The 26424-nt window shown below is 37.5% G+C and overlaps 1 protein-coding gene and 1 pseudogene across 1 annotated transcript; both read right to left on the reverse strand.

Annotated features, from left to right (window-relative positions):
- On the reverse strand, positions 1 to 11561 carry LOC129356662 (NACHT, LRR and PYD domains-containing protein 4E-like). Its single transcript, XM_055026237.1, is given in 14 exon segments — positions 1 to 893; positions 1043 to 1089; positions 1586 to 1738; positions 2366 to 2539; positions 4259 to 5429; positions 5432 to 5965; positions 5968 to 6048; positions 7012 to 7234; positions 8749 to 8821; positions 9851 to 9923; positions 10300 to 10335; positions 10338 to 10396; positions 10486 to 10582; positions 11546 to 11561. Coding segments are annotated over 13 exon segments (3219 nt in total). The 5' UTR covers positions 10557 to 10582; positions 11546 to 11561; the 3' UTR covers positions 1 to 369.
- Positions 11562 to 12614: 1053 nt separating this feature from the next.
- On the reverse strand, positions 12615 to 24231 carry LOC129356664 (NLR family CARD domain-containing protein 3-like; annotated as a pseudogene).
- Positions 24232 to 26424: the final 2193 nt, after the last annotated feature.

Consider the following 26424-nt stretch of genomic DNA (forward strand, 5'->3'; position numbering starts at 1 on the left):
CTTGAAGAATCCAGAGGTCTGGAAAGAACATGGGCAAAACTTTCATTCTGGTTTTACTTTGGATGCATTTGCTGAACTAATTTCTATTGTCTCACAAATTGAAATGGAAATAAATATTCATGTTTTTCCTTAACTACCGAATGCTCTCTGAGGATCTTAGCAAAACCTCATTAGGACGGTTATTTAAAATGCTGCTGCCTGGCTTTTGATAAAATCCTTCATTTTCAAATGTAACTCCAATCTTTATGGAACAACATTGGCTTACAATTTACTTTAAAGTGCAACTTAAGAATCTTTTTCCAACTTCATAGACAGGCACCAGATAATGTCAGTGTAAAGTAGGTTTTCTCCCTCTGACTTAGAATGACTCTAAAATGAGCACCAACAGACTCCTGAACGACTCCTGAACCCAAATCCAGGATAAAGAGGTTCAGTGAATTTGGTGTTGAAGGTGTAGATGTGGATCAGTGCATCTGAAGAGACTCTGTAGAAGGACAGAGTCCCAGCAGGACAGTCCACATACACGGCTACTCTGGAGGAGGAAGAGGATGAACACTTAAAAACTTTTCTACAATCGTGCCAGACAGCATAACCCTCATGTGAGCAGATTAGACTCCAAGAGTTATTATTAAATCCAAACCAGCTGTCATCAGTCTGTCCTTTTCTTTGGATTCCCCTGTAACTCACTGATACATAGACCCTCCCACTCCACTCCACCTCCCAGTAACAGCGACCAGTCAGAGGTTTAGCACACAGCAGCTGAAACAAGTCAAATCTGTCTGGATGATCAGGATATGGCTGCTCCTCTTCCACAAGCATCACCTTCCTGTTGCCTTCAGATAGTCTGAGGAATCTGTTTACAGTGTTCATGTCGACTTTGAGAGGACAGGAATCTGAAAGACAGGAGAAACATGAATTAACTTGAAGAACTGATCAATAAACTGATCATCTTAATGCCTTGATCATGACTAATAAATGGAACACCTGTTCCAGACAGGTGTTCAGACCACTTTATTATAAATCACATGAAAAACACACTTACACTTCCTCAGACCTGCTGTTAACCACTGGACTCCAGCAGGTTCCACCCTGGAAGAGGTCAGACATTCACATGAATCACATCAGTGTCTTTTTGTCATGTATGTGGTTTTTATGCAAGAGTGGGAAAAAGAAAGTCAGTTCTGAAAAAACAGTGCAGCTTAGATTGTAACAATCCATCTATGGGATACAGCAAACGTGTGAGAGAAGGGATGTCAAAACATTGTGATCAAGGTTTGTATTTTTAATTATATTTTGTTTTTTGGCTTTCATACCATCATTATCACCAAGTCACAGTTAGACATTTAGTTGTTGGTTAAATTATCATGCTGTGTCACGGAATATCTATTAAAATTTGATTGGAAACTGGCAAAAAGTGGAAGAAAAAAATACTTTCAAAAGATGCTTTAGTTTCATTGTAGAAAAAATTGGTAGTGGACTGTATGCTTCACTAAGGAAGTGTAATAGCATGTAACTGATTATGCCAGTAATGTAGATTTATCCAGTATCTAACAATAACACTGTTAAGCTGCAGAGGTTTCCCTACTTCAGAGTCTCCAGCTTCCAGTCTGCATGATCCCGTCCGGCAAACAGAGGATGATTGTAACTCAGGTCCAACTCCTTCAGGTGTTTGGGATTCAACATCAGAGCAGAGGCCAGAGCAGCAAAGCCTTCCTCTGTGATCAGACATCCTGAAAGCCTGCAGACAAAACAAACATAACAGTGAAATGCAAAAACATTAACCAACAATACCCTAAAAAAGACTGATGACCTGCCGTCTTAGTTTTAATCAATAATTTGCAGAGTGGCTTGAAGTTTCTCATGTTAAAGCAGCAGTGGAGAAGAAATGGTAGAAATATGAGAAGCTCAGGTGTCATAACACCACATTTACACCAAGACATTTGTGTATTCAGCAACCTTGACATCAATCATCCTTTTTGTTAGACAGTTTTAGCTTCAAGCTTTTTATTACTGAATATTTTCTTATTATTGAAAATGACTTTAAAAATGTTAGTGTTTTACACCAAATGCTGCAGTTGCCACTAGTTATAATCTAGAAACAACATCTTTTGATGTTGAAACAAAAGATGTAATCATAGAAAATAGAAGCAAAAACCTAAAATTTAGCAAAACAAATGCAACCACAAACAAAATGCTGCAACCATGGAATATAGAAGTGAAAGGGAAATGATCACAAATAGCACAAACAACGGCAAATATGAACAAATTAAAGTGCTGCAAACCAGTTTGGAGTAAAATTTGGGGATTTGCAGACATTTTATGAGTAACTTTATCAGCTTCATCCGATATTAAAATCTGAACTAACCTCAGAACTTCGAGTTTACAGTTTGGACTCTTCAGTCCGTCACAGAGCAGCTTCACTCCTGAGTCGCCCAGGTTGTTGTTACTCAGGTCCAGCTCCTTAAGGCGAGAATCTTGAGAGGAGAGAACTGAGGACAGATCTTCACAGCTTTTCTCTGACAGGTTACATCCACTGAGTCTAAGGAGACAAAATAAATACACAGTATTTATTATTATGTGTTTAAAATGAGCTGCTGCACCAAAATCGGTTTCAAGGCAGCAGCTAAAGAAAAAATAGCTGCATCAGACATAAACAACAATTTTTTTATTTATTTATCTTGGTCAGCTATGAACATTTTTATTATTACTGCCACTGTGTCAGAGTCTCTGTGTGCTACCTGATGGACTTAGAGTCTGGATACGTACAGGTTACATCTGGGTTGATGCTCTATGGCAGGGGTTTTCAAAGTATGAAAGGGTGAGCCCCCCTCCAAGGAGCACAATGCCTGCCCACACACACACACACACACATGCCACTACAAAACACCTTCTAATTGCTTTTAGTTTAGAACCATCTCATCTTTTAAAATGACACTTTATCTGAATGAAATTTAACACATGAACATTTTAAAACATTTCCTCCCAGGGCCTTTGGATGGCAGATATGCCCTTTTTTCATTTTTCTAATGATAAGAATAATTCCAAACTCATTTTTCAACCGTTTTCTCAACAAACGTTACATCTGAGATTCTGAGTTTAATGTTTGAGATACCAACAGTGTTTTCACATCTTAACAAAAACATTTTGATCAGATCTTTGGAACACATCTGTAAATGTTGCACATTTCCTTGAAATTTCAAAAATAAATCAAAAACCTAAACAGTTGCAAAATTGTGGAGCTCTTTTTGTGGCTCATCTAAGCAATTTAAACAAACAATTTATCTCGAGCTAAAAGAGCGTGCAGTATGGAAGAACGGAGGCTTACAAAAGAACAAACATTTACGCACGCTATGCGCACCCCTTTTTTTCTACCACGGTCCTGAATCATGTGTAACTCATTTTATTTATGATTTTAACTAAATTGGCAACGTGGCAACATTACTGTTCAGCTCAATTTGCTTGTGCTTTTGATGCGCAAATCCGGTTAATGCGGGGTTGCACTGTGGAGCGGTATAACCGCAGATCATCTTCAACCAGCAGCCTTGACCGGGATTTGCTTTTTATCATTGCGAGAGCGGAAAACCCACATTCACAGAGATAGGTTGAAGTGAAGGAGATGAACACGTTCACTAAAAATTTGTCAGTTTTTTTTCTCTCACATCAGTAGACAGCAAGCGGATAGCTTCTTCTTCGGTTTATTTTTTTCCTCGCACCGCGCCTCCCCTAATGTGCTCTGGCGCCCCCCAGGGAGGCGCGCCTCACACTTTGAAAACCGCCGCTCTATGGTCTTGATCTTGAAAGATTCCAGATAAGGAGCACAAAGTTGTGCGCAAAAAAGAATCACATCTGTACTGAGTGGCCATGTTACAAGCAATGTAAGAGAGGAAATACTATTAATAGCACAACTGTGTGCCACTGATTGCACATTGAAAACTGCTGCAGATCACCTTCTTTCAATGAGGTTTTTGCATATCTTAGTGGCAGTCATCATAGAGAGTATTATGGAGTGACGTGGTCGTTAAAGGAAACTGAAGGCATGGAGTTTGAGGTGTAATAATAATACATTTCATTTACATAAGTGTCTCAAAGTAATAAAACATAACAGTAGAAGCATGTAAAAGAAACCTCCTGACATTTAATCCCTGCTGCTTTCTCACATGGTTTTTCACATAGTTCTCAGAGAAATGCTTCATTATTTTGCTCTTCACTAGTTTATACAATGAAATAGAAAAAACTGATTTAATTGATCTGTACTTACATAGCTTTGCTGGAGGCTTTGACTACTGGCAGCAGCCTCAGTAGAGCATCTTCTGAAGCAAAGTATTTCTTCAGGTCAAACATCTCAAGCTCTTTCTCAGATGAAAGTAGCATGAAGAGCAGAGTTGACCATTGACCAGGAGACAGCTGGTTTGCAGAAAGACTTCCTGTTCTTAAAGACTGTTGGATTTCCTCCATCAGAGATTGATCATTTAGTTCATTAAGGCAGTGGAACAGATTGATGCATTTCTCCACACATAGATCATTATTTATCTTCTCCTTGATGTACTGGGCTGTGTACTTATTAGCTGCTAAACTTTCTTCTCTCTGTGCCACAAACCCTCCTAAGCGACGCTTATTGGTCTCCAGAGAAAGACCAAGTAGGAAGCGGAGGAACAAGTCCAGGTGTCCATCTGGACTCTCCAGGGCCATGTCCACTGCACTCTTGTACATTTCTGTCTCTGAGGATTCCTGGTGTCTTTTTTCCAATTCCTTGGATTTCATTTCACCTTTTGCCATCAGATTGACTCCAGATTTGATGAAGGTCAGGTGAACATGAAGAGCAGCCAGAAACTCCTGAACACTCAGGTGGACGAAGCAGAAAACTTTGTTCTGATACAGACCTCTCTCTTCTCTGAAGATCTGTGTGAAAACTCCTGAGCATGTTGAAACTGCTGTGATATCGATGCCACACTCTGTGAGGTCTGATTCATAGAAGATCAGGTTTCTTTTCATCAACTGTTCAAAAGCCAGTTTTCCCAGAGACTCGATCATCTTCTGGTTCTTTGGACTCCAGATTGAATCTGTTTCAGCTCCTCCATCATACTTGATGTCCTTCAGTTTGTTCTGCACCACCAGGAAGTAAATGTACATCTCAGTCAGGGTCTTGGGCAGCTCTTCTCCATCTTTTTTTTTCAACATGTCTTTCATAACTTTAGCAGTGATCCAGCAGAAGATTGGGATGTGGCACATGATGTGGAGGCTTCTGGATTTCTTTACATGGGAAATTACTATTCTGGCATGCGTCTTATATTTGAATTTTTTGGTGAAGTATATATCTTTCTTTAGGTCAGTGAATCCTCTAATCTCCGTCATCTTGCCAATAAACTCAGGAGGGATCTGATTGGCTGCTGCAGGTCTTGTGGTTATCCAGAGGAGAGCTTTGGGAAGCAGTTCCCTCTGATGAGGTTTGTCAGAAGAACATCCACTGAGGTGAACTTTGTTATATCTGTCAGGATCTCATTTTTCTTGAAGTCCAGTGGAAGTCGACATTCATCCAAACCATCAAAGATGAACACAACTTCTAAATCTTCAAACCTGGAGATTCTTTTGGTTTCACTAAAAAAGTGGTGAACAAGCTCCACTAAGCTGAACTGCTGGTCTTTTAACAGATTCAGCTCTCTGAACATGAATGGAAACATGAACTGAATGTCTTGGTTTGCTTTGTCTTCTGCCCAGTCCAGAGTGAACTTCTGTGTCAGCACCGTTTTCCCAATGCCAGCCACTCCCATTGTCATCACTTTTCTGATTGGTTCATCTCCTTCATGAAAGGGTTTAAATATGTCTTCATGTCTAATTGTTTCTGGTTGGTCTGGTTTCCAGGACACTGATTCAATCTGTCTGACTTCATGTTCAACATTGACCTCTCCAGCGTCTTTCTGTGTGATGTATAGATCTGTGTAGATTCTGTTCAGAAATTGTGCTTTTTTGGTTTACCAATCCCTTCAAACACATGTTTGAACCTCGTCTTCATTCTAGACTTCAGTGTTTGTTGGCATGTGGTGAGTGATCCTTAAAGAATGGGAAAAAAAGTAAAATATTTTTTTTTCATTTGTTTTACATTTCATTTTGAAAACATTCATGTATGTGTAGATATCACACAAATATTTCTGCTTAATTCATTTTTTATAAGCTATGATACACAACATTTAAGAACCAATTATTTAAATCCTAATGTCTGGCCATAAGAATAAAATACCACTGAATATAATTGAGAAAATATGAGCTTCCTACTGGATGGTTACTTCATAGCCAACTGTCTTCCAACTGGCAACGAGTTACTTACTGTTAGTGAACAGTAAGTAAGAGAGTAAGAGTAAGTAAGAAAGACATCTTATTGTTGTGGAAATGATGTTAGTCTGTTTTACAAGCGTAAAATTATTGGCATCAAGCAGAGGAAACATCTAAGGAGATCCAAAGACTAAGGTTGGGTTAAAACTGTCTAACATATTATTCAAAAAATAGAAGGAAACAAAACCATGAATGACTGAAATTGGTGATCATTTAAGTGTTCAGTTAAATCAAATCAAAGGAAAGGATCAGTAGAAGTCAGAGGTCTAAGAATGAGGATTTCCACAATGTGAAGGGAACAGTAGAGTAGCCATTAGAAAACCTTTAATCAATGAGGTTAACTGGAGAAAACAGCTTTAACTTGTTAGGCAGCATAAAGGTATGACTCTATAGTGACATAAAAAGGTTAATTTATCTGATGAGTCCAAATTTACTCTCTTCTAGAATGAAAGGCACATCAGGGTAAGAAAGAGGCAGATTAACACTGAATGTTACACAGCAACCAACCAGTATGTATAAGTTTTAAGAATTGAACTGTATTTGGCCCAGACATGATCTATACCTACTGGCTAAATATCCTTAATGCCCCCCATAAAAACCAAACTAACTAACATAAGGAAAATTGAAAGATAAATCTACTTATCAATCTTTCAGCATATTAACTCCATAGAGAAATTGTCTTACTGGTTTGAAGACGGTTAGCCAGCTCCTCCTGGTTCATCCTTTTTAGGAAGTGTTGTGTGATTTTCTCAAAAGCTTTTCTGCTCTTCTTCATTTGCTCTTTATCTTCACCCTCTAAATCATCTTCATCCTCATTCCCCTCTAGAACATCTGGGTAATCTGAATCCAGAACCATTTGGATCTTCTTCAGCTCATTCTTCACAAAAGTGGAAATGTCCTTTTTAAACTCCTAAAACAGAAAAAACATAACTTAAACTGAAATCATTAAAGTGGTGGTTTGCCCTCCCACCTTCTTCAAATCAGACAAAATTGGTGTCAAACATCTGTGATACGTTTGTGCAGCAAAAAGTTTGGTTTGTGACGCTATAATTTTAAAGATATTTTTAAAGATAAACATAAATATTTCTAGAGGTCACATTTAAATATCTTTAGTTATTCGCACAAACTCAGCTCGGTTTAGTTGGTTCTTGTTGTGCAACAAAAAATTTTATTTGTGCAGCTTTGGCTTTGAAGATATCAAATCAGACACCCATTTAGTTTGATTTGAAGAAGATCGGTTGACCTTTCATGACCTCTAGAAACATTTCTCTTTATATTTAAATTGATAGTGTCAAAAAAAATTGCTGCACAAGCCAGCACAATCGTAGCACAAACGTTTGACACCGATTTTGTCTAATTTAAAGAAAGTGTGGGGGCAACTTTATTCAAGTAAAGGGTATTTTTTGGTAAATATATGTCATCAGAAACAGGTTTAAACCTGTATGAATCATACAGTAAAAGGAATACAACTAGCAGAAAAACAGTCAACTTCCTGTCCACAGGGGGTGGGGCTAAGGTGATGTCACTAATTGTGATCAGTGGTGGTCTGTTATGACACACATAATATTTTCTGCAGCTGTGATATATAAGGAAGTTATTCCACTGGCGAATGGTCAGATTTTGAAGCCCATGCCCACATGCAATAAAAACCTTTTAATAACTTGAAAAAATATCAAACAGATGAAAAGTGTGGCACTAATTCCATGACCATTTTATAAAAGCAAACTAGAGGATGTAGGGAAAAGTGGGAGCCGCATCGGATAGGGAAGTGATGTATACTGACATGGGACGAGGGCTTCCACAGGTAGTCTTCACTGTATGAAAGGTTTGTAAAAATATGAATGTCTCATGACCACGTAACCATGTGTCAACTGTTGGATTCAAACAGTTTTATGAAAGAGAAATATGTCTTCCATAAAACATGGGAGAGAATTCATGGCTGTTTTCTGCTGATCTACTGATCCATGCTGGGGTTTTCCACTAGTAATCATTTTGTGGTACCAGAGAAAAGTGACAGAAGTCTGATGGTCTCTGATTGGTTAGAGAGTGAAGTCAGAGGTCACATTACAATAGTTTCTCTCTTACAATAATCCAATTCACCATTTACAAAAACTCACAACAGTGACTGAGTCTGACCAAAAGCCAAAGAATGATCAGAAATTTCAACATGGCTTCCATGTCCTCCATTACTAATGCAGGACGTTGTGTTTGGGTCACATACAGATCACATTGTGTCTACTAGAGCTCTTACTCAGTGATGATAGAAAACCATCCACACTGTGTAGAGCAGAACTGAGCCAATTCAAACTGCCCTGCTAGTTGCTGTTGGAAAAGGTCCATAAGTCAGACTGATCTTCCACTAGCTCACAATTTGTAGCGTAGAGACGACCATATGAACACAACAGACAGAAAGCAGGAGACGTAAATATACAGACCAAATATGGATGTTTGATGTTGGGCATTCTGACCACTAGGGACCTCTGAGATCTTCACTCTGTGGAGGAATCATAAAGACTTTATCACACTCGAAATCTCCACACAAAACAGGCAAAAATAAACAAGTTACTTGTAGATCTTGACAAATAATAAAATTAATCCTAAGAAGCAATTTCAACTGATTATACTTATATTTTTTTCTAAATGTTTTGACAGTGTAAACCATAAAATTTAGAAAAAGTTTGAGCCTCAGCTGACCAGAACATCTTCTTCCACAAGTTCTCTTTTCACTGACAGCGTCTCACATTCCTACCCTTAGAAATCCTGACCTGCTCATCTTTCCCATCTCTGTCTCTCTACTTCACCAACCTGTACAAATCATTATTTCCCTCCTTATTGTCCAACCAGCATATAGGTCATAATTGGCCCTTTGTTTAGGCTTTGCCAGCACTATTTTCACAATGCATTATATCTCCTGGTACTCCTTTATACACTCCTAATTCCTTTTCCTACCTTCTTTATTTTTATATGCATCTGAATTTTTCACAGTGTATTGAACTTCTTATTTTTAACAAAAAGGACAATCAGAAAGGAAATTTACCCCAAGTTACTATGAAAGCATTTTGTGTGAAGCTCAATCTCTTTTAAGACACAACTGCACGACTTCCTCACTGTGAACGTCCCACACTGTCAGAGATCAGAACTGCTTATCCACATGTTATACTGCTAAAAAGGGAAATATGTGTACGTGATTACATGTCTCTAAACTGAATTCAGACAGCACTCCCAGGATTTTTCTGTCATTGAAAAATAAATTTGTAGAATAAGATTTTATCAGGGTACAAAACACATGTTAACTGTTAGTTGTGTCTACAAAAGAAAAAATGTGCAAAGTGAAAATAAATAGAGTTCTGTCACAATAGGAACTACTGCCTATAGACACAAACAAAGACGTAATGGAAAATATATTTAAAGTAAAAAGGATAAAAAAATTAAAACAAGGCCAGTTGGATGAAAAAATAATGCCATCTGGGATTTGTATCTTCAGCTGTTATACATAAAAACAAAACATTCACAAACAACTCACTCATGTGGAGATGGAGGTTGGTCTGTTTCTGACAGTTGTCCAGATGAAGAGCTGGAATATGAGTGCTGAGGGCTGCATGCAAAACAATCAGACAGTAAGAGAGATTTTTAAACACTGCTTTAACAAATTGCTTGGTGAGGTCTTAAGGTGCTCTGCTTTTTGTTTTATTGAAAGTTTTTTGTTCCTGCTGATATGGAAACACCTGATTAAATTAGAACCATTCCAGCTTAAGAAAAAGACCCACAACTCCTACAAAATATAAATATGTTTTGTTTTTTTAAGACTCATGTTCTGGATTACAACTTTACAAGTGCATATAAAACTACATGGCAATTTCTTGCTGTTTGTGTCCAACTTTAATCTATGTAATAAAAAAGTTTAATAACCGAAAAAATATATTTGTGAAATATTGTAATTATTGAGATTTTTAGACAGACTGATTATGCATAGCTTACCCTGTAAAGGCTTGTTTGATTTAAAATCAGGATGATCAGCATAGATCTATTCTCACAGAGCTCTAGATCCAGTTCATCTTCATTCTGTTTTCTGTAAGTGAAGTAGGTTGAGTGATATGAATGCCTTTTTTTGGACTGAATGAAAACAAAAAAGTGAAGGTTGATAACTTTCTATCTCACCTCCTGGTTTTCCTCTTATTCTCAGTTTCATTCAGAGTTTCTCCTTCTTCCAGCTTCTCCCTCTGATCCATGATGGTGAGTTCAGATCCACATCAATCTGCAAGGAGTGTTTATGTTAAACTGGAGAAGCAAAACAATTCACTCACTAGTTCTTCAGCTCAGAAAATATTGTTTTCTTCACATTGTTTGTTCAGTAAAACTATCAGATAACAGCATCAGACAGCAACACCAGCAAACAAGCAGGAAGAGAACTGACAATAAAAGTAAGAATATTCCTAATAATTTTTTTTAAAGAAATTTCATGCACTTGCCTGATTTACATGCACTTGTGTGGGAACATGTTCTTCAAACTGTAGATAATTATGATTAATAACTTATAATTAACAGAAGTTGCTAGTTGTTTCACTCAAAATAAGTCTGGGCGCAACCTGATAACCAGGAATTACTGGCCAAACAACATTCAGTCAGTCGGTGATGTTCTGTGAAAACCAACTAAAGGAAGAGTTACAAAACAATAAATGGATTGACGTCACCATCTGGGAGGAGCCTGAACTTACAGCTGGTCTCTGTTTACAATGATCTTTAGACCTTTGAGAAAGGAGCGGTCACATTCCTGGTATTTCCACCTATAGTTTAATTTTGTTTAGCCTCAAAATATCTAATGAGTTTGTGGAAAAAATTATAAATATTCCATGAAACTACAGACCATTGCTGTGTTTTAACTACTTGGGCCGAGTTACCCAACTACTAGATAGAAAAAATTATTCCAACACTTTTATAATGGAGAAACATTAAGTAATTATACTACAAACAAGAATAAAGAAATAGACTTGAAGAGACCTGGAATAGTAGAAAACTGTAAACCAAGTTGAGGCTTGTATTTCCACAAACTGGTTTCTCTCTCACCAGTGCGATTATTATTATTCTGCATAAAGCAGCCAAGATAAAAACAGAAGTGACTTTAGTTCCCTCTTTGGTTTAATGTCTATAATACAAGTAAAGATAATTACAAGAAATGAACCTGTAAACAAGTTAATTATCAAAGAGGCTGTTATCTTACCTTAAATCTTTCTGCTTCACAGCGAAATGAAATATGAAAGCGTTTGATAAACAAAATGGGGAAAAGCTTCGTCTCTAAGACGGGACAGAACCAACCTCATCACAGGTGGATCGTCACCTGTGAGGGAGGGAGGAGTTTAACTGCTGCTCATTGCTTCAAGCTGTCAGTTCCAACCTTAAAAGGAATTTTATCTAGTCAGAATACAGTCAGATATCTCTTAATTTAGCTTTGCCTGAAATTATTTGCTTTTAAGATATCTGTAGTTGGATTTGTACAAGTTGATTCCTATATAAGTTACTTTATATCTAAAAATACATTTGATACATCTTGACTAATTATGTAATTTAAGATATGTTTAATTGGAATTGTTACTAGACATAGCAAAAGAACAAGGTATCTTGCTTAATGAATAGTCATAATTAAATTATATTTAACATCTCATTCTGACTCCTTCCCACCCAACCCTGCAGAACAACATGCACAATAATAATACTAAACAGAAAGTGAAAGTAACAGGATACAGAACTGGCAGGTGTGCATTTTAAAATAAATTAGGCAGCACAAACACAACACAAAAACTCAAATACATGTTAATATGAGAATATATTCTAACAAATTCAAAGAAAAATTAAATGCAATTCATTAATTCAAGATTCTTCAAAAAGGTGCTATAAATGTTTGACTGTGGGCAGAAAAGATCTTGTGTCGCAGTCTGTTAGTGAGTTTGAATCTGAAATGTGTTCAAGTTGCTAGTATTGAAATGCTGCCCTCTGGTGGACACATAGCATTCCCCCTAGTTTTAACAGCAATACAACCTGCATTGAAGATGATGAGAACTGCCCTGTTGAAGCATCTTTCAGTGATGTCCCCAATTAATGGAGCTCCAACTCCTCATTGACTACTGTCATTTATTTAGGAGATAACTAGGTATCTTTTATGGGTTATTTCCCTTCTCATGCTGAGCTGGTCCCACATCAACAATTTCTATAGCAGACAAAGATCACTACATTAAATCCAAGAAACAGTTTTTAAAATGATTTCATTTATTCAGGGATAAAATAAACACCAAACTGACCTGAAAAGGTAACTTATATTAAAGAAACATGATAAACTAGAGCATCAGAAAATAACTTGGAGGCAAGAAAAACATAAAAACAATCACTGGGGAGAACAGAAGTGGAAAACAGAACAAACTAAAGTAGAAAAGTTAAAGGAACAACAATAATGACTAAAATCCACAACCTAATTCAAACGCCCCCAGATCCTGACACCAACCTTAATGGGGCAGGATATGAAATAATGAACATAAATCATGTTGTGCAATATAAATGTTACTCACTTTTATATCATTTATGTGTACCGCTTATAACATATTAGTGAAGATGTATATTTCCAAGTATTTATTCTTCTTATAGTTAATTTGTTAATCACAAGAAAATAATCAATGCATAGAATCATTATCACAACATTATAATATATTGCAGTTAAAAAGTGTCAAAAGTGCATGTAGATTACTTTACATTGTCTTTAGGCACTAATAGCAACCAGAAAATCTACATCTTAAGTTTTCACAAACTTAGAGAAGAAAAAATATACATCAGAAAAATGTTATACAGAGATTATTGATAAAGAACGAAGAGGTTTTGGGTCAAATCTTACATCCAGTCTTAGATTAATTCCTTTTAATGATCTGGTCATAGAATCTTTATTCTCACATTCTCATAACTAATTATCAATGCTTTTTGTCCCTGTGATCAGAACCTGCTGATGATTCTTTATGATTAATTGAAAACAAAGGGAGACAGAATCATTAGTTCAGTGGTTCTTAGACTCAATAATTGTCCTTTGTTTGAACTTAAGATTGGTGAACTATGTTGTTTCTTATAAAAACAGTTTGATTTAATGTGACTTATTATTTTTTTCCTGTTTTTAATGCATTGATAGTCTTGAGATGTTGTACTAGTTTTGAAAAGTGTAGCCCAGTGATAAAAACTCAAGTAAAAATTTTATTATGTTGATTTAATGTTTTCTTCTACAACAAGATTAAAAAGTATAAATAGAGTTTATGTTTTGTTCTACTCATATAGATTAAAAGTGATAAAAATCTTTAAAAACTGTGAAATATACCTTTAGTGGTTGCTTTTAGTGACAGATTAAACAACCATTAGCTGACACAGGCTGATTTCACATCAGCCAATGAGGTTGATTGTCCCGCCCCTTTAACTGCTGAGCTGAGATTTTGCTCAGGACACATCAGACATGCTTGAGAGCTCACAGCTGACGGTTGCTTCCCATAGTAACCTGGAAGAGCCTGTCAAAATTTGATGTAGAATCTGGACAATTGAAAGCTTTCCTTGTGAGCAGCTGAAGCCGGAAGAATCCCAACCCAACTGGTCACTAACTGTGGAACATTGAATTGATAGAGACATCGAAAAGACTTATTTTATTTTCTGTTTAAAAAGCTCTCAATTTTGATTTATTTACAAATGTGGATCCACAATTGCTTATTATATTAAATCCAACTCTTAGAAACACCATGTACTCTCTTTTGTCACTAAGCTCCCTTGAATTTAGAGTCTTCTGATCCGGCCCAAATGTCTTTATATTTCTATATAATTGATATTAGTCATTGAAGTAAATTAATTTACCTGCCATTTATTATTATCAAGTATATTTGAAGTAACTTTCCTTGTGGGTTACAAAGGCACTTAGGACTAAAATGAGCACCAACACGCTCCTGAACGACTCCTGAACCCAAATCCAGGATAAAGAGGTTCAGTGAATTTGGTGTTGAAGGTGTAGATGTGGATCAGTGTGTCTGAAGAGACTCTGTAGAAGGACAGAGTCCCAGCAGGACAGTCCACATACACAGCCACTCTGTCAGAGACAAAGGAGGGAGAGGAGAAGGAGGGAACAGGGATGAAAGCTTTTTTTTCACTATCATGCCAAACAGTGTAACCATCATTAGAGCAGATTAGACACCAGGACTTATTATTAAGTCCAAACAAGCAGTCATCACTGTCTCCCTTTCTTTTGATTCCCCTGTAACTCACTGATACATAAACCCTCTGTCTCCACTCAACCTCCCAGTAACATCGACCAGTCAGACCATCAGTACACAGCAGCTGATAGAGATCAAATCTGTCTGGATGATCAGGATACGGCTGTTCCTCTGTTGAACATGTCACCTTCCTTTCTTCATCAGAAAGTCTGAGGAATCTGTTTACAGTGTTTAGGTCGACTGTTAGTGGACAGGAATCTGAAGGACAGAAGAAACACAATTCAGTTACTGATGTATAATTTTCTGAATTCACTGTCACAAAGGTGAACAATCATAAAGGAGATAATCTACTATGAATCAAAAATGAACTCACACTTCCTCAGTCCTGATGTCAACCATCTTTCTCCTGCAGGCTCCATGCTGTAAGAAAGAAGGCGTTTTGATGGCTTTACCACTTTTCTGTTACCTATGTCTAATATTTTACTGGTACTATCACTTCAGTTATAATGGATGCCTTTTTCTCATCCTGTTGCTTAATCTGTATATTATTAATAAGGTTCTAATCCCAACATTAATGATCCTAAACATACAGCAATAAATTAAAAAGGTATAAATCAATTTATGTTTATGAATTAGATTCAATTTTTAGTCACAGCCTCATTTTCAGATTTAGATTAAAAAAGAAAAACTTATTAGTTAAGCTGTGATGGACTGACAGCCTGTCCAGAGAGTCCCTGACCTCTCACCCAATGACTGCTGGAGATTAGCACCAGCAACCCTCGCCATCCTGCAAGGACAAGCGTGCTAGATAATGGATTGATACTAATTTTTACTGATACAACCATCACTCATGCTTCCACTTTGAAATTATGCTTTGCTTTGTGTTTGTTAGTTGAAGCTGTTTAAATAGTTTTGCACAGCTCTGTATGAACTGCTCAACATCCTTTTCATTGGTATGGACAACTAATTATCTCTCCAACGTGGCATGATTTTAATGCTGCACTACAAGTCGTCTCTGACATAAACTAGCATTCATTGTCTGAGGCTGTTTGGGCTTTTTGGTTTATCCTACAGTCAAGATTGATCTTGAAAGATGAACCAATCCCATCATTAATCTTCCTTTATTTATCTTAGACAAATAAAGTATCTCCAGAACTCTTTGTCAAAGATCCTGAACACCTTCTGGTTTGCTGCCATATTTTGCACTGTGTCTATTCTGAATCTAGCATTAAGCAATAGCATAGCTCTATGTGGCAGCAGAAATTATTTTCTTACTTCAGAGAGTCCAGTTTGAAGCTTGGATTCTTCAATATATCTGTTAGACTCTTCATTCCTGTGTCTCCTGGATGATTGTATCTGAGGTCCAGTTCCTTCAGGTGAGAGGAGTTCACAGTCAGAGCCGAAGCCAGAGCAGCACAGCCTTCCTCTGTGATGAGGCAGCCTGAAAGCCTGCAGACACAAACACATAAAAATGTTGAAAAAATCATCTATACACTGGTTAGAACTGCTAGAATAATTAGTTGGAATGTTAAGAAGATCAGGGAACCGTGTCTGTTGAACAGCAGCCTACATGCTGGCCTGACAAATAGGAAATATTATATTTTCTGTCTCTCAGTGTTACTATGTAAAATTAGAATGACAAAGTGGGGTTATATTGGTCAAAAAATTCTCCTAATTCAAAGCTACATCTTGGTCAGAGTCTTGGGCAGCTCTTCTCCATCTTTCTTGTTCAACATGTCTTCCACAACTGTAGCAGTGATCCAGTAGAAGATTGGGATGTGACACATAATGTGGAGGATTCTGGATTTCTTTATGTGACAAATTACCATTCTGGCCTGCTTCTTCGATTGAAATCTTTTTGTGAAGTATTCATCTTTAAACAGCCTTCAACTGGACAACTTCATCTCCTTGTAAACAGTTGCAATGCTTCCTATGTTTTGCCAACTTCTACTGTCACTTCATTATGATACTGACAAACTGCTGTTACCATCAATGGACTAAAATCTTCATTTGATCCCCAGAAGCAGAAAAATCTTCTGACTTGAACAACAACAACAAAAAAGTTCCCATTCTCACCCAACCAGACCAATCATAGAAGTCCACACCTCAGCCTTAGAGCACAGGCCACCCTTTGGAAAATCTCCCCTGTTGACAACACATTACAACACACACTCTAGACTACTTTCTCTAACACTCTAGAAAATAGTCTAGATTAATCTAGACTATTTTGACTTGATCTAACAACTTGCAAAGTCTAAACCAACCAGAGCACTGTATTTTGTTGCTATATTTTATGTCATTCCCCATTATTGGTTCCAGCTTAGACTTAGACTTCCTTTATTGTCATTGTACAAAAAAAAACACAAGGTGAATCTTGACAATGAAATGTCGCTACTTGGCTACCAGTGTAACAGAGCTAAATCCTTATACTACACAATAAATAAATAAATACAAGTGCCATAGAATACACAGGTTCAGTGTTGTGAACAAAATTAAACTAAAGTGCATGTAATGACCATGTCCATGGGGGGGTGGTTTGGTTTGTGAGTGTGTGTGTGTGTGGAGGGGTGTTATGTGGCGTTAAGCAGTCTGATGCCCCTCATTTCCTGATATCCCCACATGTATTTAAGTTAATCTGTATCATCTGATTATCCCTGGATCCTGTGTTCCTTTGTTGTGCTTTGCAACGTTCCAGAGTATCTTTGCATTTTGACATCATTAAACATTTTTCTCACTTCACCCTGCGTCTGACTGCTCTCATCCTCATTTCAACCCTCAGTACAAATAAACTTCTTACAGTACAAATAAACATAAGCAGTAGGTACGTCAGTGCTTTTCAGTACATTTAGTGGTGCCAAAAATACTTTTTTTTTATAACGTTCAGCAAATTTGTGATTTTACACACTTTAATCTCAAAGGTTTTGAGACAATTCTTTTGATGTCAGTCTTTAGTTTCTGCTCTGATAAGTGACCTGCAAGACATTTTATAGGCAGATTTGTTACATTACAAATCATGTTCAATCAAACACAATAGTAAACTTAATCTACTACCTGTAAATTAAGTTTACTGACTTAATTTTCCGATAGGAAATTAAGCTTACGTGATCAGTCAAATGTTAAGCACATTTAACTGATTAGTGAAAACAGGATGCACCTCAGCTGAGTCTTCAATGCCATAATAAAGATCGTAAATACCTCAGTAACTTTTCAAAATTACATTTTACATTTTTGGGAAATGTACCTAAATGTCCCCCAATAAATTCCCCTTTGTCCCGAGTGAAAACCTGTTAGTGTCAACTTTGTATAAACTAAAAAATAGAGAAATGCCCTCAAATCAGTAATGCAACAAAATCTGAAAAAAATGAAGAACTGGGAATATTTTACAGATACAGTTTAAAGCCACTGCTCTCATACAGAGGGACCAATTTTATATATTTATTCTGAACATCTAAAAAGCATAATGTGTAAAAACAATTAGAAAACTGCTGTTTGTTTGCTGAGGGAGCATATCAATGAGAATAAGAGCCATATTTTGGGGAAAAAACATATTTTGACACTGGTTGTTGATCGTTGCTGGGACCAATATTGATATTTGAAAATATGACTAACATTTGTCGATTCTGATATTGACAATATATTGTGCTTCCCTACAAGAAGTGAAGATTTTCAGCTTGAGACCATTTTGTATTTATATTTAGGTTATCTTGATTAATCTGAAACATGAAGCATGTTTTTAACAGTAGGATGGTATTATACAGGTCAAATTAAAACTTTCATCTTATTTCCCTTGGAAAAGTAAGAAAAATCTATGTTCATTGTTATGCTCAAAACTATTGCATTTTTTATGTTTTTCCCCTAGATAGTGATGGTTTGCTTCACTAACTTGCCCACATATCAGCAGTGAAACTGTTTTTGCTGCAACTGCTCTTTACTGCCAAGAAAGAGTAAACTCAATACTTTTTAAAATGTATACAAACAAAAATATGCTTTAGACATCTTTCTAAATATGTAAAACAAAGAATTTTACATTCTACATCTTACATAAAATGCAAAACATATGTGTTTTATGTAAAATATAGAATGTAAAACATAGAATTAAAATATTTCTCACCTGAGAATCTCCAGTTCACAGTTAGGACTCATCAGTCCTTCACACAGCAGCTTCACTCCTGAATCTGTCAGGTCATTTGTTACTCAGGTCCAGATCTCTGAGACTAGAGGATGTAGAGCTGAGCAATGAGGACAGAGCTTCACCGCTTCTCTCTGAGAGGTTACAACCACTCAGTCTGAAAGGACAAAGACAATACAAAGTAATTGTATGTATTACTATGATTGGACACTTTTATAAATCTGACAACAACTGTACTTACATAACTTTGCTGGAGGCTTTGACTATTGGCAACAATCTCTGAAGACCTTCCTCTGAAGCAGAGTATTTCTTCAGGTCAAATATCTCCAGATCTTTCTCTGATGACAGTAGGATGAAATGCAGAGCTGACCACTGAGCAGGAGACAACTGGTGTGTTGAAAGACTTCCTGTTTGTAGAGATTGTTGGATTTCCTCCATCAGAGACTGATCATTTAGTTCACTTAGACAGTGGAACAGATTGATGCTTTTCTCAACACCATAATGATTCAACTTCTCCTTGATGTACTGGGCTGTGTCTTTATTAATTGTTAAACTTTCTTCTGTCTGTGCCACAAAGCCTCTCAAGTGACACTTATTGGTTTCCAGTGAAAGACCAAGTAGGAAGCGGAGGAACAAGTCCAGGTGTCCATCTGGACTCTCTAGGGCCATGTCCACAGCACTCTTGTACATTTCCGTCTCTGAGGATTCCTGGTTTTGTTTTTCCAATTCCTTGGATTTCATTTCACCTTTTGCCATCAGATTGACTCCAGATTTGATGAAGGTCAGGTGAACATGAAGAGCAGCCAGAAACTCCTGAACACTCAGGTGAACGAAGCAGAAAACTTTGTCCTGATACAGACCTCTCTCTTCTCTGAAGATCTGTGTGAAAACTCCTGAGCATGTTGAAGCTGCTGTGATATCGATGCGACACTCTGTCAGATCTGATTCATAGAAGATCAAGTTTCCTTTCATCAACTGTTCAAAAGCCAGTTTTCCAGAGACTCGATCATCTTCTGGTTCTCTGGACTCCAGATTGAATCTGTCTCAGCTTCTCCATCGTACTTGATGACCTTCAGTTTGGTCTGCACCACCAGGAAGTGTACATCTCAGTCAGGGTCTTTGGCAGCTCTTCTCCATCTTTCTTGTTCAACATGTCTTCCACAACTGTAGCAGTGATCCAGCAGAAGATTGGGATGTGGCACATGATGTGGAGGCTTCTGGATTTCTTTATGTGACAATTACCATTCTGGCCTGCTTCTTATATTTAAATCTTTTCATGAAGTATTCATCTTTCTGTGGATCAGTGAATCCTCTGATCTCTGTCATCATACCAACACACTCAGTGGGGATCCGATTGGCTGCTGCAGGTCTTGTGGTTATCCAGAGGAGAGCTTTGGGAAGCAGTTTCCCCCTGATGAGGTTTGTCAAAAGAACTTCCACTGAAGTGGACTTTGTTATATCTGTCAGGATCTCAGTTTTCTTGAAGTCCAGTGGAAGTCGACATTCATCCAAACCATCAAAGATGAACACAACTTTTAAATCTTCAAACCTGGAGATTCTTTTGGTTTCACTAAAAAAGTGGGTGAAAAGCTCCACTAAGCTGAACTGCTTGTCTTTTAACAGATTCAGCTCTCTGAATGTGAATGGAAACATGAACTGGATGTCCTGGTTAGTTTGGTCTTCTGCCCAGTCCAGAGTGAACTTCTGTGTCAGCACCGTTTTCCCCAATGCCAGCCACTCCTGTTGTCATCACTGTTTTTATTGGTTCTTCTCTCTCAGGAGAGGGTTTAAATATGTCTCCATGTCTTATTGCTGTTTCTGGCCTTTCTGGTTTCCAGGACACTGATTCAATCTGTCTGACTTCATGTTCAACATTGACCTCTGCAGATCCTCCCTCTGTAATGTAGAGCTCTGTGTAGATCTGATTGAGAAAGTTTTGATTTCCTGATTTTGTGATTCCTTCAAACACAGACTGGAACTTTTTCTTCATGTTAGACTTTAGTGTTTGTTGACAGGTGGTGAATGATCCTAAGAGAATGCAAAAATAACTAATTAAAATAATTTCTTCACTTGTTATACATTTTACTTTTAAATTATTACAAGTCTTTCTGTTGGTTACATTTTTATAGCTTCTAAATCAAAACATCAAAAAACCAACCATTTAAATCTTCTAGCCAAATTTATAAATAAAAAGCCACTGAATTCTTTAGATAAAACATTAAAGGAGCATGGACCTTTCAGTTTGTATATGCTATTAACTGAGTTATTATTTAATTATAATAATATCAACATATAATATTTTCAAATATTGCTACTGAAACAAAACACACAGCCAAGAAAATGGTGAACTACTGCAATTCTAAAGTACAAGCTCAGTGAAAGAGGCTTTATGCAGGAAACATGGAAGGTTCAAACAATATTTCTACATTCACAAGGAAAAATGTGTTTCCTGATGTCCATCATCATTTTCTGCTCGTCTTTGGAACAAAAATAGTACCGTCACTTGGCAACCTCTCAGCCAATAGAATAAAAGTGTTGTACTGGGTTTGTTTGTTTTCTTCTAGCAGGTGTCCCTGTGTGGCTACTATCCATTATAGCAACCTGCACCAACCACTGAATGTACGTAAAAACAACAACCTCAGCTTTCTCCTCAGTGTTGCACTAAATATCCACTAGCAGTGCATTACTGATTGCTAACAGCCGACTGAGTTTGTCCACCCAACCAATGAAATGGATCCACAGATCTGACAGTGCTACAACTTAGTCATGACTGGGTATCTATCTGATAGTTTCCTTTCTTAAACCTCATTCAATCAACTCACACTCCCAGATTATTGAACACATTATGCAAGTAGTTTTCCAGCACTGTTTATCTCACTCTCATTGTTGTGACCTCGCTTTTGTTAGCTGGATTTGCCCCCACGCCTTGCCCTTGTCAGATTGTTGCTGGTTGTCTTTCTGGATCTCGATCCATGTCTACTCCTTCAGATACTACTCAATTCCTCTCTATAGCCCGTCTGACCCAGGATTTAGAATAAGAATTGTGTTTTTGCTGAACATGGAGGGGGACCCAGTCCATCATCATGGGCCAATGCAGGTAGCAGGAGAACCACTCCTCATCAGCGCTCCTCCTTCATGGATACTCATCTCTTAGCCCTCCATCAGTGCAGCATCTGCTCCATTCTTAGTCCCTCAGCCAATCCGTACAATAAATGATCGGCAGACCAGGTTAGTATATATTCCACACATTAACAGCCCTGCCCTGTCTGCTCAAGCTTTCAAAATAAATATGAGTTTATTACTCACCCCAGTGTTGTTGCTGATTTAGAAAAAAGTTCAGCTCTATTCCGACAGGCTGCAACACACAATTCAAAAATTTACTCTAATCTGGCTCACAATTGGCTATTTAACTCCACTACTGGGGTCTGTCAAACAGTCAGATTTCAAAACAAGGAAACTTCTCAAAATGCACAGTCCAGTACCCAGAGACTTAAGGAGGGAGACTGAACATTTGGAAACATTATAATGTAAATGTGTGACCAGTATGGACCCAAACCCTGTCTTAGGTACAAGGGGGACCAAACAACTCAAAACCCCAAACAATAAATATTAAGTTGGAAATAATTTACTCCAATTCCCCTCAGCAGTACACTCAATAAACCAGTTTATCTTTCTTGATATGTGTCATGGTCTTTAAGAATCACTAGATGAGAGGCCACATTTGGTACCAGGAGCCACTGATTGAGCCCCGCTTGCTGTGTTGCTTCAAACTGTAGCAATTTGTTTGCAGCGTACTCTTACAGAGCTTATTCTGCGATGTTCTCGAACCTCATGGCTGATCACTTGTAATACATCTGTATTCCACCAAATCTGTACTCCCCTTCCTTTACCTTAGCTCCTTTTATCTTGCATTTATTAGTCCTTGCAAATATCTCTATGAAAGTGCTTCTCATTTCCAATACTCAGGCTTCCCTGCTCTGCATGTCTTAGATCTGGCTCTATATCAGAACAGCTGATTAAATGATTGCATGTCGTCTTCTCCAGCCACCAGTACTGAAGAAGCCTGTTAATCACCCAAATATTTAATCCAACTGTATGGCAGAAGGGAAACACCTAAACATGCAGGGCAGCAGGAACAGAGGACTGGAATTAAGAAACACTGCTCTATGAACAACTAATTATTGTGGTCCCCTCCTTATTAGAGGACCAGATCCAATTCAGAGTGTCTGAGATGTTAAAGGAGGAAAAAACTACACAGAATATAAACATGCAAAATGCAACCAAAAGAAATAAAAATCCCCTGTGCAACAAATGTATTTTAATCTCAATTTGGAGCCTCTAAATATATATTTAATAGAGATATGGCTGCCATGCACCAGTCTGGAGGGAGCAGGTATCAAATCAGTAATCTTCCTCACTACTGTTAAGAATTAAAAGAGGAATAACTTGATTTAGCTCGTTAATTTATTCCTCTTGTCCTGGATTCCTGTATCTGTATACGTGTGCAGTGAGAAAGAGCAATCATACGACATCAGACTTCAGAGTCCAGAGTTTTATCCAGAGAAAATCAATGCAATACAGAATGTTACAATAAGCATCTCACCTAGATCATCAAAAGTCCAAGACATGACAAAACAGAAACAATTAACCGAGTAAAAGGGAAATAAAAACACAAACAAAAGATGCATCTTCTGGGAAACTCTCACTCAGTACAAAGAGATTCGGACTTCTGCTCTAAAACAAACCATTTTATAATAATGTGTATTCCCTTCATTTAAATATATGCATTAGGAGGTGTGTTTTTCCCTCGTGGGCCTTCCCATTGATTTTATTACCTCCTGCTAAGAGCCCCAAAGGCAGATATATGGATTGTCAAACTGGGTCTTTGCCGTACCAGGTGTCTCCTGCAACTCTCCCTGAGCTAAATTTACGACCTCTGTCTGTTTTAGTTTTCTGCCTCAAATGATTCAACAAGAAACCAGTTGTTTTTTAACAAACTCGCACAAAATCTATTGCTTAATACTACCTATAAGTTGGATCTAAAACTAACTAATTAAAAACATGCTTTTTAATGCTTAAAGAAATATATTAATATGTTTGATTATATGTTTTGACGGACTTCTATAGTTTTTAATGTTTGCCTGAACTATTCAACCCTGAGTAAAGAATTTATTGCCCTGATAGCCAATACACTCCCTGTCTGAAATGTTCCTTAAGGAGTATAAGACTGCTTTCTGATTAGAAATTTATGTAAGTTCAGAGAGTCACCAGTTGTCATAGTTTGGATTTGTATCTAAGTTTATCTTAATGTAAACGTTAACTTATGTACTATTGTGCTACATTAAAATTCTATTTCAACACTACCATTGAAAGAAAGATTCATTAATCAATTCCACAGCATTTACACTCTTTACAGAAATTGTCTTACTCCTTTGATGACGGTTCAAAAGCTCCTCCTGGTTCATCATCCTCATGATGTCCCGTCTGATCTTCTCTACTGCTTTTGTGCTGCCTTTCATCCGAGGTTTTACATCTTCCTCTTCCAACAAAATTTGGGGTATTGGAGTGGCAACAAAACTGGTGTGAAGAGGTGAGATCTGTCCAAGGTTCATGCAGAAAACAGATTATAACGGGCCTATGAGACTGAAGTAATCTTGTATTGTGATTCAACAATGATTATGAAATGTGTATTATGTTATGTTTTATGTAAGAGTGTAACGATTATGAAGTAAGTAAGATCTGAAGTTGATTGTTTATAAATTAGTTAAAAACAAGAAATCACAATTGAATGTATAATCACACTGAATCAAAGTGGAAAGAAGTAATGATTGAAGGAATGTATTAATCATGATTGTGTTGATGAAGTTATGTGATAAATGATTCTGATTCTGTGTAAAATATAAAAAACTGAAATCAGAATAAGGGAGGAATAGGGACAGTCTATGGGGCAGGAGACAAGCCTGGGCATGTTCTGATAACAAGCAGAGAGACCTGGTCGGAATGTTCTGGGAAAACAGCCAGGAAACTATAACGTAATCAGTCCAGAGCAGAAGGGAGCAACGGACGACCAAATATGGAAGGACAGAGAGCCTGGTATGAAGTGGTTACATACTTGAGAAATCATGTGATTCGGTCCCGCACACAACAGCAGGAGGACAGAACATAAAAAGGCGAAGGCAAAGACAGTCTGGGTCTTTTGTCCGCAGCAAGTGAGAAGAACCAGCAGGCTGAGAGGACATCGCTGGAGCCTCGCCTGGACTCAGAGGGAAGACAATCTACACTTTGCTGGAGGAACAGACGAGACCATGGCCAATACCTCTGGCTCCTGATTCGACTGAAGCTCCACACTCAACCCAAAAAGATCTCAAGATTTGCTGCAATGGACTTGGGGACTGGACAAAGGTCACAAAAGTGATGAAGATTTGGGGCGTCGGGAGATAACTACCAACTCTGCTTTGTTCCTGTTCGGAAGAGGATTTTAGAAATTGGATGGCACTGTTAGGGAGAGCTGTTAGGAGAAGGTTATGTTGATTCTATACTCATTTAGAAATTTTAATCTTTATATTTATAATTACTGAATATTAATCTGTTTGCCATTTATCCTTGCTTAAAGCTCGCTTAAATAAAATATATAGCTATCAAAATTCTATCAAGGTTTGTGGACATTGAAATTAATTGAGTCATCTCATTACTATCGGTTCTTCTACTTAATGTAAAATCTATGTTCATGGTTCTAGAAAAGTGGTGGCTTCGGACTTTCCTTTAGTTGACACATAAAATAATGACCCTGGGACTTACAAAGTCACTAAAAATATTCTAGTCGGTAACAAGTGCTGGTTATTCTTAGAGGGTGGGCTACAGTTAACAGAAGAGGTTATTGGAGTTATGCAGTAGTGAGGGCTACTCAACTGATTGCTTGTTAACTGAAAAGGGTCATAACTTCTGGACTGTTGGTAGTTAGAACTAGACGAGTGTCTCTCGACACCAGCTTAAATAGATTGTCCCTCTAAGTCCTTCAGCAGGGTAATACCCAGGTTTCAGGATCTTTCCGGACCTGTTAGACGGAGAGCTGGTCAGTAGTCAGCCCAGAAGAGTTGTGAGGATTAGGGCGGGGCTGGCTATTGCGCAATAACATTTCCTCCTTACTTTAGGCAAAGGTGAATTTCTTCTTTGTCTGCTTCTAAAATAAAATAATAGATAAATATTACATCAATGGTGCAGTCAATACTGTGAACTACCATTAAATTCAGAGGTTCATGCGTTGGGGAAGACCTATTAACACTTTTTTTAAAAGTTACATTTTATTGTAATTTGAATTATTTACACAACATTTCCATCAACTTCAATTCAATAGAGAATTTTCTTCAACAGACTCTTGTTAGTTCTCTTCTAGGTGCTGTTCATTGTGCTCCAATACTGGAGCTAAATAGCTAATCAAGAGATGCTGGTGGAACATAATAGGTGCTGGTGGAAAGTCCACTGGTCAGAGCTCCTGTGGTTTCCAAAAGGCCAGAGTGGCTCTGAGCTGCAGGAGCTTTCACCGCTTCATGCAGCTTTAGTTAGTTTTATTCCTCTGCAGATCCTACAGTTATGCATGTCTCCCTTGTTTTTGATAAATCAGCACCATAACACTTTTCCACCATTCCTGAGGGATCTCCTCACTCTTCAAAATCTTGTTGAATAACCTAATTTAAAAAAAGCGTAAATGGACTGTTCTTCCAGTCTTGCTCAGAGAAAGGAATGACAAAA

This window comes from Poeciliopsis prolifica, unplaced genomic scaffold (assembly GCF_027474105.1).
Source record: "Poeciliopsis prolifica strain line A6 unplaced genomic scaffold, Auburn_PproV2 SCAFFOLD184, whole genome shotgun sequence".
NCBI classification, from domain to species: Eukaryota; Metazoa; Chordata; class Actinopteri; order Cyprinodontiformes; family Poeciliidae; genus Poeciliopsis; species Poeciliopsis prolifica.